At 33.4% G+C, this 16,233-nt stretch overlaps 1 protein-coding gene across 2 annotated transcripts in view; it reads right to left on the bottom strand.

Annotated features, from left to right (window-relative positions):
- The window catches only part of LOC111503801 (uncharacterized), a 169,400-nt gene that overhangs the window by 47,548 nt on the left and 105,619 nt on the right, over positions 1-16,233 (bottom strand). For both annotated transcript variants that reach the window (XM_074175799.1, XM_074175800.1), the window contains exons 3-4: positions 5,026-5,238; positions 403-669 (exon numbers count right to left, since the gene is read on the bottom strand). In XM_074175799.1, coding sequence (XP_074031900.1) covers positions 403-669; positions 5,026-5,238 — 480 coding nt within the window. The remainder of the gene's footprint in view (positions 1-402; positions 670-5,025; positions 5,239-16,233) is intronic.

Below are 16,233 nucleotides of genomic sequence, written 5' to 3'. Positions count from 1 at the left end.
TCTGTTTTCTCATGTGGAAATTGGTAGTTAGTTAATCACATCTTCATTTAATGAGATATTAAAATTAGTTCTTACCTTAACTCCGGTGAAATTATTACTCTTTAACTAGATAGTAGATTACAAAATGTTGTTTTTAAAGCAAAAATTAAACAACATGTGGTTGGTATTGAAACTATTGTATAGCAAAACACGTAAGCTGTCCAGTGGAAATCTTCTAATGAAGTGTTATTTGAATTTGAATATGAATAAGAGCAGTAAACTTCGTGCAAGACTCACAATATTCATTTGGTACATTTACGTTTGGATAGTACCTATTTTACGGGCTCATTTTCATATGTAAAAATAGATGAATATTAGAAAACTATGAAATTATGAAAAAAATCAAACAAAAACTACACTCACCTGGCGGTTGATCTCTGAACTGTGGACATCTCTCGATCGGAAGTGCCTGATCGGTATAAACGAAAGCTTCACATATTGATAGCTGGCTAGGTGCTGGAGCTTCCAGATGAACGCTCACGAAAGCTCCTGGCATTGGCGGGTTACAAGGTAGAAACAAGGGTTGGCCTTCTTCCAGGAAGCCCGTGAATCGATTGCAAATGGGATTAGTTCCCAGATCAGGTCTGTTGTTTCCAACTCGAACTACGATTGTTGCTGGTTTCTTTGCTCCTGCGATCGAAATTCATTTATTTAGGAAGTACTTAGAGAAATATGATTTAACACATTTCATTCAATCCGAAAAACGTAAAACAACACTTGACATTTCGTAAAGCAAACCTGTTAGTGTTTTACAAAGTTCAGTTCATCTTGTTATTTAACTATTTTGTTGTAGGCAAATAAACCCGGGAAAACAAACCAAAAAATCATTAAAGGGATCGTCTGAAAAAAAACAGAACTCCATCAACATTGTAGAGCTACTCATTGTACACTAAAATGATAATAATACTAAATGAGCTTTATTGTCGGAAGAATGGATCCTATTGATGAAGCATGTATATGTAAGAAAAAAATATATAAATGCATATACTAAGTCTATATGACCATTTAGAGAACATTAAATAAAACAGGACTGCATAATGAAGAGCTGCAGGCAGTGCAACAAAGGAAAAAAATTCAATTGCATGAAAACATTTGAATATTACTGGATTTTTATCCCAACACCAAACTGTCATTTTTAACACCTTGACACGTGTTTCGATCACCAAGTGATCATCCCCAAGAGGAAGGTTGAACTAAATCTACATACAATATTGTCCTTATTTATATCATAGATACATTTGCTAGGTACCTGCGTTTGAATTGTCTTTAATTGATTTTACATTATTTCTACACTCTCATAGGCATCTAGATCCCTGTTGTTGTTAGCTTGTCTAACTAATCTTAATGAACTGAAGTCAAAGGAATGGTTTTGTTGCAAAATATGATGAGGGACTACTGATGTTTCTGGTCTTCCATATTTCAGATGTACTAAGTGTTCCTTATATCTTATTTTAATTGATCTTTCAGTCTGTCCATAATATTCTGCATCGCAGTCCTTACATTTAATTTCATGAATTCAAGACTTTTCCAAATTCTCGACTTTGTCCTTTGGATTTCCTGAAAGACTATGCAGTGTATGACTTGTTTTGAATACCACCTACATACATAGTTACTTGAAAAGCTTTCCAAAGTTCTTCGTGTATTGGTGGTATGGCACCGAGATATATTTATCTTGGTTTTTGTCTTTTCTAAAAGTCGAGATTTTGTTCATTCTTAACTAAAACTTCTTTCCTCATATCATCTACAATACCCCTCGAGAGGAGAAATAGTCAATAATAGCTGGACATATAGTATACTAAGTATACAGCTTATTGAAATAATATTTTATTTATCAGATTCACCTGACTATTAAATAAGGCTAAGTTGTAAAATCAATTTAAGACAATTAAGGCGCAGGCACCTAGCAGAGGTATCATATTTCAGTAGGTACGTGTATGATAAAGAAAATAAAAGATCTAGTAATTCGAGTATCATTCAGAATTTTCCCACTTGACATTGTCAGCCAAAATTTTTATCAACTGTCATTTATTAATGTTTTTCTATCTGTTTTTGAACCATTTTATATTTTATTCACACGTTAGTAAGTTCTCCATATTTATATATTTTTTACAAGATATATAATCTTATTATTGTAGTTGTCCTGACGAAGGTGTGAAATATACCGAAAGCTTGACATATAACAAAGAGTTTTCTTTGTAACAGCCCAGCTATTGACTGCAACCTCACGAATTAAATCGATTTATAGTTAATCCAGTCACTAATTATTCTGTTATATATATATATATATATATATATATATATATATATATATATATATATATATATATAGTATATATATATATATATATATATATATATATATATATATATATATATATATATATATTTAGAAGATTCATCATCTTATTAACAATATTCAATAATAAAATAGACAAAGATAAAATTGGTTTTCGAATACCTCATCTGAAATACAACGGAGCTTCACAACGTCAAACAAGATTTGGAACATATATCGTTTGCATCGAATTTAAATCCGACACGATTACACCGCACTGCCTCAATTCAAGTTTCTAGGTTAAGGTTAGCAGGGTCAGGGTCAGAATCCTCCAGAGAAGACCTTCAATTTATATTCCGTTGACCCAGAAAGAAATGACTATGCACAAAATTCCAATGCCGCATCTATAACCGAATAATTGATTTCATTATCATTTGAGATGCAGAGATATGGAGATATGTTGAATATCATAAAGATGACTAATCAAATATTTGTAAATAAGTAGAGCAAATATTGAAATAAATGGACAGTTTCATTCCATAGCTAAAAATTCTTTCTCCAATTCACTTCGCAGTGAGACTGTATTTATCTCTAGAGTGCATTTATCTATTGACTGTTCATGATAATAATAACAAAATCTCACAATACAGGGTGTTTCCTAACTACGGTACAATACTTCAGAGGGTGATTCGTTAGGTCGTTTTGAGAAAAGAAGTTCCTATGAAAAGCTGCAGTGCAATCTTCCTGGTGCTATTTGAAGGATCATCTTCTATTACATCAAGTATAGCTTCTTCTAGTTCAGGCGTTATTACAGTTTCTGGTCTTTCACCACCTGCATTTTTATTAAAACTCCCAGTTTCATATAATCTTGCACGTAGCGTTCTGAATGTTTCAGCACATGAAATTACTTGAGATATCTGTCCTGGTAAATTATCCGTGCATCTGCCGCATGTTCATCTGCTAATCCATAAATAAAGTGCATGTCAGCCTTTTCAGCTTCAGTAAAATTATTCATGATGGAATCACTGTTAATTGACAACTCAGACTTATCACTGTCAGTTGATCTCCAAAGCAGGTGTTCATGATATGCAAAGTGGTTTCAATTTTTTTTTCGAAAACGAAGCTACATATGAAGAAAACACATGTGACGAAAAAGTTGTATTTTAGTTGATTAATCTAAAAAATAAAAAACTACAACAATAAGTCAGTGGCGTACTTTTTTCCCCAATATTGTTGACTTTGGCGCCCACTGAGACTCCACTGGACCTAATAATTTCAAACTAGTTCGGGCTCAATAAGCGCCTCATTACTTCAAATAACTGTAGTGAATTTTAACCAAATAGGTGTAAGGATATTTATAATATTTTATGAATTTTATTCTTCAACGCCCTGTATTTCAGAAACGAACAACTCCAGACATACCTTCATAGGATATTTTTCTCAAAACGACCCAATGAATTACCCTCTGGAGTTTGGTACCGTAGTTAGGAAACACCCTGTATAGACCCTATTTCCAATACGCGTTTTACTAATTTATAATGTCGACCAGTCCCACCAGTGGGAAAGTATAACAGAAATATCCGTGATACAGCTCTCAAAGCCCCTTTTTTTTAAATGAAATTGGCCGTATTCGAAATTTGATTTTGAAAGTCAAGAGAACTGAAAAGGATTTTTTTTCGAAACGTCAACCATATTGAAACAGCGAAATATTCAAAATTTTGGTTTCTTACTCATTGAGTTTATTTATGGACGAAGTTTATAAATAAAAGGAGTTCCTGACTAAGTGGACTCATCAACGGTATATATTACGCAGTGAGAACAAGTTCCTGACCAATTGGACTCATCAAAAGTTTATAGGTTTGTTCTGGTTCTACGAAATTCAGATTCTAGGACGTAAGGATCATGCGCAGTTGATAAAGAGCGTTCTGGGTTATTGAGGATACTTTCGGACTGATGAATCCTCTGTTCTGGTTTCGACTGCGAAATGATCCCAAACTGTTTCGAACCATCCCCAATCGTTCTTGCTCTCGAGGCTGAACTGTTGAGAACTGTTCCCGTTGCTCATGCGCATTCATGTGGAAATTTGTCTGGGCTATTTTCAATTATTTGGTTTCAATAATTGATAATTGAGAGTAGATAACATTTGAACTGACTATAAGGATAAGCTACATAACAAAATGGACATGATCAGTAGTATTTTCATGTCTTCATCTCTTCATATATACGACAGGTGGCACAGTGGTCTCCTCAAAAGCGTTCTGGTTTAAACAAGTGTCCGAGACTATTTCGGACTGTTTCAAATTTTTTGTTTGTACGCATCATGTCTTGCGCAGTTTCCAAACAGTTTCAAATGTTAGAACCAGAATAAACCTTATATTAGGCAGTAACTTTCAGGGGTGAACGTGTCAATTAAAATTACAATTAACAATACATCTAAGCAGATTCTCTGCTGATCAAAATTTTTCATATGGTGGAAGTTAGGAACCCAAAAAGACATCAAGGAACAGTAACTTCTCAACAAAATATAATGTCTCTCAACGAATACATGTATTTAATATATTTTAAATAGCGTTCGTTTTCCAGCTCGTTGAAGTATAGCAAACCCAACAAATCTGAACTATATATTTGATAACATCGATGGGAGTCATCTTCTTTGAATATCGTTCACAAAAAAACGTACAATTTCTGAAATTAAATTAAGCCACACTTACCGCAACAGGGCTTCCCAAAATCCAGACGAACTAATTGAACCATATAAGGCTCCAACAGGTTGACATACCACCATGGACTTCTTTCCGCTTTCGTTAGAGTACATGTATCACTATTGAAAAAAGCGCTTGTGCTGCCATCTATAGCTTTCTGGGGTATTCCGCCAACTTCGGTACTAACCTGCATTGGTGCTTTTCCAGCTGCAACGTTCAGAACTGAAAAAAAAAACATATTGTAATCAAGTACTTATTTCTGATGCTATGCAAAAACAAAAATGTATTGCACATATATAGTTAAAATTCCAAAATGCACAATATGTTGTTAACACAGGAAGTATCGAGTACCAATCACAAAAGGAGTTTAGGTATTTTACCCGGTTTCAGAAAAAAATGTGAACTACCCGTTGGTTGAAGATGTTGAAGTTCAGAATAATACCATGATGACAAATTTCTCCATCGCTATCTTTATAATTTTCTACTATTAAATATATCTCATTATTACACGACAGTTTTTTTAATCTACCCATATTTTCAATCAACGATACATAGTATAAAATAAACTCGCTTCCCGCTATCTGTCCCTATGTATGCTCAGATCTTTAAAACTACGGAACGGATTTTGATGCGGTTTTTTTTAATGGATAGGTGATTCAAGATGAAGGTTTATATGTGTATAACATGCATATTATAGTAGAGAAACAATTAAAGTTTTCTAATGTGATGTAAATAAAGATATGTTTCCAGTTTACATTGCAAACGCTGACTGAACCTTACGAGATAGATCAAAATAATGTACTACAATATTGTACACCGTGAAATGGTCTACAAAAAATTCGTATGGTACCAGCCGGGGGGCCGGTACAGTCCGAAAATTGAAAAAATGAGCATTGAAGTTCTGCCTCACACACCATACTCCCAGACTACTTGCCAACCGACTCCCATATTTTCAAGCACTTCGATAATTTTTCCATCGGTAGAACCTTCGTCAATCAGGACCAGGTATAGACGGCCATCGAATCCAGAGCACACAATTTTTATGCTGACGGAATGAAGCGGCTTGTGTTAAACGTACCAACGGGTAAGAGTGCACTGATCCAAATGACGCTTATGTAGATTATATTGAATAAGTATTCACTGCGATATTTCAGTTCAAAGTAGAGCAAAACTATTGAAACAACGTAATAAATCTTCCTCTTAAAACACTCCGTTCACTGGTGAAAATCATTTGAATAGTTTTTGACTTTATCGCGTTCGAAAAGGCAGATAGTCACGGCGGAACCTCTTATCTCAATATAAAAGTCATCCTTCAGAGTTGTAAGTGGGTATGAATATACGAACATCGTTTTTCACGTACTGTCACGATTAAAGAGTAAAAAATCCGAGCTCGAATGGAATCTGAAGTAGCAAACGTTTCGTTTTCTACTGCGGTAGACATCATCAGTGGTATGTGAGTTTACTGCGAGGAGGAAAGATATATCTCGAAGTCTCAGTAAACGCACATACCACTAATGATGTTTGCAGTAATAGCAGACGAAACTTTTGGTACTTCAGGTTCCATTCGACCACGGCCTACTATAGCCCGAATTTTGTACTCTTCAATTGAATGTAGAAAGATACCTATAGAATTTGTTATTTGACTATGATGTGTCATAAAATTTAACCAAAATTCCCCACCGTCACCTTCTATCAACATCGATCAGATAACGCCCTGTATGATACCAACTCCGAAGCCACATCTTCAGTGAATCGTACCAAGCGCGTTGGTATCTTATTTGTTGTATCAGCGCGGTCGAATCGACATAACTGTACCGCAACATGTGCAATGAATGTGAAGATTCGAGAAATAACAACTGGAAACGCCATTTACACGGCAATGAAAAGAAAAGTTCAAGCGATTTTCAACCAGTCGTGGCAGTGTTCACGCTCATTCTGGTATTCTACACATCGCTTCCTGGTTACTTTATTCACTGCGAAAGTAGATTGTATCTACTTGGATCTAGTTGTTAACGGATTTATAGGTCTTCTGCTCCTCACTGCATTGGATTTTTGAATAATGGAGTGTCTGAAAACACTTACAGGGTGGCGATATAGAGAGCAGCAAATTTTTTTTTGAGTAGAAGAATCTTCGTTATTTTCAATAAAACAATCGAATACCTATTTGAAGGATCTTTCAGACTGATGAGCTATGTGGTGAGAATTCAAAGAGTTCACCCAACTCACACAAATTTGCATGGAACAGTTTCAGTTCGCTATTTTCACAAACAATGGAAAACAATTTTTTTAATTTCATGGCTAATCTGTTCATGAACAAATTTGAAATGTAAGTTAAATGATTAGATTACTTTGAACTTTAATGATATTCAGAATCACTTTTTCTTTCATTATCTTTTTACAACTCATCAAAGAAGCCTATTACCGTTACTTCAAGTTAATATGGTTTTGATAAATTAGTGATTATTCATCGAAATTATTATCAAGAACATCCAATTTATTCAATACTGGACCACATTGCAGAAAAATGTATTGCAGGAAAATGTATTGGTGCATTCGTAAGAATTGTATCGGAACTTTGCCTTCACTTGAAGTTTTTTTCTCACGATTGTCAGTTATTCATAACTTCAATATTTGAGTATTTCATAATTGATTTTGTTATACCTCTTGTATCTCAAGCAAGATTGCATTACCTCATGGTATCATTTTGATATAAAACTTGATTTGCTTTCAGGATACAGTATTTGTATTGTAATGTTATTCAATTGTTCACAGGTTTGATAAGGACTATTGGTTACCTATTCATAAATTTTTCCTTTGTTTAGTTCAATCTATATTGTGCCAAAACACAAAAATCTTCGAGTTTCATAAAACGCCCTTCATGATATTATAGCATTGTCTTGCGGTTCAATGGATATCCTTCAACCCCTTACGCTGATGTACTATATATAATTCTTGGGGAAGAAAAGGTTTCAGATTTCTACTTCTCCATCTTCATACGAAAAATGTGGGAATGTTTCGAAGGAAAGAAGGAAGCAGTCAAACAAATCAAACTTTGACAAATTAAAATGATACAAGTTTCATTCTTGCTCATTTTACCAATTATCTCCTGTTCAGAAGAGGATAACAATGTCGAAATAATTGAAATTCTATTGAATAGTCAATTATTTTGGCATTGTTACCCTCTTTTGAAAAAGAGATGATTGGAGAAATGATCAAAAATTAAACTTCATTATATCATCGTAATTTGTTTTTTTTTTTGCTTCCTTCCTTTCCACATTTTTTGTATGAAGTTGGGTACGTAGAAATCCAAAATCTATTTTTCCTAAAAATCAGTCCCACTCGGAAATATGCCCCTTTCAATTTATATAACTCTTGTTATTTTCTCGCACGCTCAACTTTGGGAAGCATCAACCTTATAGGTGTCGATCTTTCCAATAGGCTACCTGAGTTTCCTCAGACCAACTCAGTATTCATAACGAAGCCTCATCCTAGAGCATTGGTCAGATTTGAAATTTCTGTATTATTTTGACTTGTTACTACGTTCGGGTTCACGTAATACCATATGGTAGCTTTTTCACTAGTTCGGACTTCCATTGTCTACTATATAAAATGATTTGAAATCCCTGAAACAACTAAAAAAGAAGAATTGAAAATGAATAGCTGAAAATAACAATTATATTAACCAAAATAAACCTGAAATGAAATGAAGTCACGTTAGTTCACGACGTTTCGATTGTTAGTATCTACAATCGTCTTCGGTGATGACTGGTCATCCCCCGAAGGTCATTCTTTTTTAGTTGTTTCAGGGATTTCGAATAATTTTATATAGTAGACAATGGAAGTCCGAACTACTGAAATTCATCATGAAACATTGTCAATCACCTTCAAACAACCATATGGTACCATTTGAGAATACTGAGATCCTTAGCTCAGCTTCTGAGCCTTTGATCTGTGTAGAAAAAACAGGTCTTCGTGAAACCGAACACCTGAGGTAACCTGTAGCGAAATAATCAAATTCATATCCATTCACTAACCAGCCCTGTTGAAATTTAATTTCTTTAAAGAACTGACTGGATTTTCTCCACTCTTTTTTTCATCTTACCATAAACTCACGATATAGTCGAACCTATCACCACATATTCATTGATTTGCGCGTGCTTTTGATGTGGTTGATGTGATCGCATGAAAAATTCTCCCTGGACGGTGTCCCACAAGGCACTCTCCTGGCTCCACTATCATTTATAACTTTCATCAATGATATTTTGTCTCTATTGGCCAGAGAATATCTAGCATTTTTTGCCGATCCCCCAAGTACTGAGTTTGAAATCAAATGAGATAGTCAACTCCATGAAACATTATTGCAACACTGATAAAATGATACTGAATGCACAGTAAAAAGTATTTCTTTAAAAGAAGATCATGGGTTGCTTTGAAATTTTTATCTCTATTGGAAAAACTATTACTTTATTCCAACATCGCCATGTTCCACCAGAAAATCACACTTTTTTCAACAAAGAAATCAAATTTCTTTACCTTTCAACGACATCATTCGTTTGATTATATCATTGCGAAAATGAACTATTTTGAATCAATATCATCTCGAAATCCACCACCTATTTGAAGGGAAAAATGAACTGTTTCAAATGGAGAGCAATATCAACTTGATCTGAACACATAGTATTTGTTTGAATTTAATACTGTATCCCTTCAAATAACTCAATTCGTTCATAACAAGAGTTTTGTGAATCTACATAGAAAACTATATCATGATCGACTGAAAATAACAGGAATTTCAGTTTGAAAAAAACTCTGGTGCTCTGGTCTTTCTGTGACCCTCTAAGTGAGAGGGGAAAGGGGAATTCCGTTGTGAGCATCGCGTACGCGCCAGTATGTGTTGGAAAGTGACGTCGGTGTGTTGCGATTTTGAGGAGGAAGTGTTTAATGTGTCTGTAGGCAGTGCAATTGGATAAAACTCCGCTATATCAGTAAGTACCGCATTGTATACGTAGTACCGAAGAGAAAGTGGTAAACTTTGACGGCAACTCTTAATTTTGCCCTCCGTAATTTTTTTTTGTTTTGAACATACATCTTGTTTCAAATAAGAGCATTTTCTCTGAATAAAATTTGATTTTCTCTTATACCGAATTGATTTTTTATTGAAAGATAGAGTTACAAAATAATACAAAATATATCAAAATAGGTACCAGTAGGTATAAAAAGCTTCTATATGTGACAACCACTTTCTGATTTCAACATGTAAATATTTGTTGAATTCCGAAACGTCTTTGCTTTCTGTGATCACTTCAGAAATATTTTTATGTTATTCTTTGGGAACAAATTGAATAAACCCTACTCAGCTTGAAATTATTTGATAGATTTCCTTTAGGAATGTGAGAATAGGTGGAAATATTACCAAACTCACTAGAGATGAAATATGAATTTCCAAAAACGTGAAAACAGTGAATGCTGTTATTTAAATAGCGAATCATATTTTTTTAAGTATGTTTGTATGATCATGAGTTACATTTTTTTATTGAAACATTTTATATTTTTCATTGATCCTCTAATAATTATTTTGGAAGGCAATTTTTCTGTATAGACTTCTGTCAACTTCAAAGGGATTTGAGGTACGTCTTTTGAATTGATTATTCATTTCTGATCAAATAATGTTTAAGCACCTTTTAACTTGCTAGGAATCGTATGTTAAATAATAAGACCTCGGACAAGTTTAAAATTTTGAGGGTTGTCAGTGCATGCGAACAACAATTAGGCTAGTTAACGAAATAAACCCACTTAAACAGTGTTTTATAAAAAAAAATATTTTGTTTGGCTGCTGTTTTCATATTTTTACTTTTCTATATATTTGAAATAGTGGCTAAGGATGATGTGCTAATTTCTTCTTTCGTTTCAGAATCCAAGTGATGTTCCGGCAATTGTGGACAAACAAAAGCATAATGCAGAACTTGATCGACGATAGTGATTTTTTTAATGTTACTTACCAGAATGGCATCTAGTTTTAAAAACTTCTTTGTGTGAAATTACTAATGAATTAATTCGTTTTCTTGTCTGTAATGTGTTAATAGGCTTCGATTTTATTTTATTTGTTAATTTGCAATTTGTCAAGAATATGTCCCTTTTTTATATATGTTTTCTCATTGAATATTTATTTTTTTTAATTTTTATAACTGTATGATCTCTCAAAAGTGTGCGGTTGGAATATGATATTTAAGCAAAGATTAGCAAAGAAAATTCAGTTCTCTATTAGGTTTTGTTTTTTATCACATGCTTTTTCAAGATAATATTCATGATTTGCAATTGCTTCAAATAAGCCAATGATACTATGTAATGTATTATTTAGTTTTTTTCCTTACCACCCATAGCTGTTTATATTACAGATGAGATACTTTGGATTCAAGTAAGTAAATACATCCAAATGAGAGGTACAGTTTATAAACAGAAGCATAAGTTCATCTTTGATAAAGTAAATGAGTTCATTTGATTTATACAAATAGAAGTGTTTCAATGAAAAATGCTTCTCTTCAAAGGAAAACAATTGATCTCATACGGAGACATTTAAATAATGTTCCAAGTAAACATATCAATCTTTCAAAACCCAAAACAGTTTTGCTTCGAGATTAAATTTTGCTCAGACTGAAGAATGCATACTTACTTCTCGTGAGCTAATGTTATTATTTCCATTGAAATGTATGCAGTATCTTGGTGGAATATTTTTTTTACTTGAAAGAAGCGTTTATTCAGTCCATTTGAAATAATGATTCAAATTTAACTTGAGAGAATATGTTTCTCAGTTTAAAAAAATTATTCTTCATGAATATAGAAGAGCAAGATTTCTTCAAATCGAGATAATGTTCTTCACTTTGAGATTTTTATTTTTACTGTGTGATAAAAAGACAGAGTTGATAGTATTTTCATTGAAGGACTTAAATAGCAACCTTCTGGTACGCGTTCATGAAAACACAGTCGCAGAAAGAAGCGTTGCCAAATACTCAGCAGTTTACTTAGACTCGCAACTCAACTGGTCGAATCAAATACATCATATTCTTTATGAACTGTCGGGGTGCTGTTGTGTGGTAAGGAGGCTTCGCACGCATGTTCCATTTGGGCTACATAAATTATATTACTATACTTACGTACTCTCATGCCTTAACTACGCAAATCTGTGCTGGCGAAACAGCACTAGATCTGAAAAAGTTTTCATGATACAAAAAAAGAATAATAAGAACAATGTCGATTGAGCCATTTAATTACAAATGCTAACTTTTTGACACTGCCAAATTTATTATATCACGAACAATATTTTATACGCCCTAGATAATCCATCAGAATTCTCTAATTCACAATACGACTCAATTCTCTATCCATTCAGTCAAAAGTATTTAAAAATCACGAGCCACCGATTAACACGCGAGCCATAGTCCTGTAGTTCTACCTGCTAAACTATTCAACAAGCTATGTGAAAAATATTAATAGTTATGACAACTCCAAATTCATTTTAAAAGATCGCCTTAACTTCGTTAAGGAATTATAATCCTTGAACATCTTTCAGTGTTGCCAACTACTCATCTGTGAGTCCACGCCCTACCGAATCAATCTCATCATCCGATAAGCAAATTCTGTATATTTTGTTTAGAGATTCAAATTCTTACGAATTTGGATTTTGAAATAGAGAAGGACAAAACTAGCATTCACTAGTTCAGTGTCACAAATTGTTCCCAACGCAAATCTTTTTGAAAGGTTCTGAACAGTACGAGTATATCCCAATTCATATCCGAAGCATTGGATATGACATTTTTCTGAGTGAGCTACTGCTATTTGACGTGACAGATGAAAACTCTGAATTCTTCTCTAAGTTAAAATTGTGAGGTATACTGCCACTACTACTGCCAGATATTCAAAGACATATTAGCATTTTGATTAACTGGTGTTAACCAAATTTAATTCCCATAATATGCAATGGTTACGTTTTCTGAAGTAAAAACATCTGGTTGAATATCCTTTCCAATATGGATTTTCACGTTAATGTAACACAAAATTCTCTACTTTATTGATTTGTTAGATAGATAGATAGAAAGATGTCTCGCTTGCGTTTATGCAGTTATTTTTATTGAGTATTTTTCTCAGTTATTCACATATTGTCTTCAATCGAGGACCGCCTGCACGATACTGACGCTTTCGACAGCTGGTCGTACTGTCATCATCTAAGCTCTACTCAAACTAGCCTAGCTAGTTTACTTTCTTGGTTTTTTCTCATTTTGTCTTCAATCGAGGACCGCCTGCCCGGTACTGACGATGCCCAATAGGCTGAAACAGCTGTCTACCTGTGGCTCTTAAATGGAAATCAATATGGGAATGATCAAAAAGTACTTATCTATTTATTTTTTGATTTTCATGAAATTATTTTCCAGCAGCTTGACTGCATTAACTTTTCTAGATTTCATATCATTTCTAGAAACATGTGGATTCGTTTTCCGATGGCTATTCAGGTTAGCTTCCCAAATTTCTGCTACCGCAGTTGTCGGTTGATTGGTCAAACCACCAACACTGACATAAAAATTTGGCAAGTCGACTTGGGTGTCACACCAACAGGTGGTTCCACATAAGTTTCGCTTGCGTTTACGCAGCTATTTTCATCAAGTACTTTCTTGGTTTTTCTCATTTTGTCTTCAATCGAGGACCGCCTGCCCGGTACTGACGATGCCCAATAGGCTGAAACAGCTGTATACCGGTGGCTCTTAAATTGAAATCAATATGGGAATGATCATATATATATATATATATATATATATATATATATATATATATATATATATATATATATATATATATAATATATATATATATATATATATATATATATATATATATATATATATATAATATATATATATATATATATATATATATATATATATATATATATATATATATATATATGATGTGTTGTTTTTCCGGGTGTTCATCCGTTGTGTACTATTCGATAGTCGACGTTTCGCCATCATCTCAGAGGTGTAACTCTGTAAGTTACACCTCTCGAAGCGAAGCAGTAACTCGTCTTGATAATGCCATCTGAGATGATGGCGAAACGTCGACTATCGAATAGTACACAACGGATGAACACCCGGAAAAACAACACATCATATTCTACCATCCGTGAAAACCTACATTGTAATATATATATATTACAATGTATATATATATATATATATATATATATATATATATATATATATATATATATTGCTTTCCGTTGGTGGCGGAATATTCTACCAGTCTGTTGCATGTTCCCAGGCGACAATACCATAAGAAATAATGGATCAAGGAGAAATATGCCGTTTGAAGAGTTACTTTTGAAACTTTTCTGGAGAGGTTGCTCAGTAAAAATAGATTTCTCATGAAATTACAAGGAAATAGCATACAAGCAACCACCAAAGAAAATTAAAAATTGAAATATTAATAAAAGCTGAAAATTAAAAAAAAATTATAAACAGAAAATGAAAAATAAAAATTAAAAGATTCCGAATAATAATAATCATAATTTTAATAAAAATTAAAAGATTCCAAACCAAGTTACGTCACAACGTTTTTCGAACAATCGAAACGTCGTGACGTAACTTGGTTTGGAATCTTTTAATTTTTATTAAAATTATTATTATTATTATTCGGGTGATGACTGTCATTACCCGAAGACGATTGTGGATACTAACAATCGAACCGTCGTGACGTAATTTGGTTTGGAATCTTTTAATTTTTATTTTTCATTTTTTGTTAATAATTATTTACTTTTAATTATTTTAAAAATAAAATAAATACAACAATAAAAATTAATTGGCGCTCCGGGGCGACTTCATTGATTCCAGTGGCGCATTTGCTTTTTCAGCTGAAGGAAAACCCGGAAAAACCTGCAGCACCACATCATCTGAAGATCTTGATCTAACAATGTCCTCTCCCTCATAAAACAAAATGTAGGGTGTCTCCAGAGGCTCCAATAAATTCAATGCATCGCCAGAACACTTCGTGACACGACTATCATCAAACTTAAACCAATCCGTTTCTTCTTTGACCAAGGCGTAATAATGACCAAATTCAACGCCAGAACCCAGTGAACAATGACTGCATGAATATTATAACAGTGGTCTGCTAGGTTGAAATGTTCATCTATTTCGAACCTTCCAAAGAGTTTCTTGCTTCCGTTAGAGGTTGAATCTTGTTGTAATATTTTTAAATTTTCTAATTTTCAGCTTTTAATAATATTTCTATTTTTTATTCTTTGGTGGTTGCTTGTATGTTATTTTTCTGTAATTTCAGTCTTTTGTTTTAATAAAATTGTTATTTTCGGTTGATCTCTTTGATTTTTTTTTATGGATTTCAAATAAATTTATATTATATTAGACAATGGAAGTCCGAACTGATGAAATACACCACGTAACATTGTCAACCATCTTCAAACAAATCATCTAAAGGTACTTACATTTGTTTGGATTGAAGTATGTATGGTCTCATAATGAAATATATGATATCAGTTCCTCCCCATGTGGTAGATCATCAATGAAAATTATGAATAATAGAGGTCCCAAGATAGATCATTGCGGTACACCAGTTTTGAACTTTTTTCCTGGTTTGATAGAGTACTACTAACTTTTACAGTCTGAAATCGATTTTCTGAGTATGAGTTGATCAACTTTATACTGTTGTCAGAAAAATTATACAGTTCCAATTTATTCAAGAGAATTAATTCCAAATATCACATTTCGGACCTATCCACATTAATATGTGAGAGTCATTTCGAGTATATTCATCGGTTTGAAAATTGAATTTCAAAATATATTTCCATAGAGCTTTACAGTTCACTCCCGAAAATAGTTCGCATTTGACAGATTTTCTGTTCGTGTATTAATTCATTTGTTCAACAAACATAGTTCGCAATGAATTGTTTCACCTCCCATATTCACTGAACGATTTCAATTTCAAACTTCCATTGTTTCTGTGCCAAACGGTCGTCCTTTGTACGTTTTATAACACTGGAAACAAGTGTTCGATAGTATACTATTCAATGAACTGAAAATTCTATTGAATGCAAAGTCAATTATTTTGACATTGTTACCCTCTTTTGAACAGGAGATGAATCATTTTCTAATTTCAGAGGAAATCTCGTTACGGTGTGTTTTCCTTCTCTTAGAATGTGAAGTGGTTTTAGCA

The sequence above is a fragment of the Leptinotarsa decemlineata genome, unplaced genomic scaffold, assembly GCF_025532065.1.
Source record: "Leptinotarsa decemlineata unplaced genomic scaffold, Ldec_3_MD MMD2_tig00001344_RagTag_RagTag, whole genome shotgun sequence".
Classification (NCBI taxonomy): Eukaryota; Metazoa; Arthropoda; class Insecta; order Coleoptera; family Chrysomelidae; genus Leptinotarsa; species Leptinotarsa decemlineata.
Note: the sequence above shows the minus strand (reverse complement) of the source record. Positions and strands in the feature narration are given on the sequence as shown.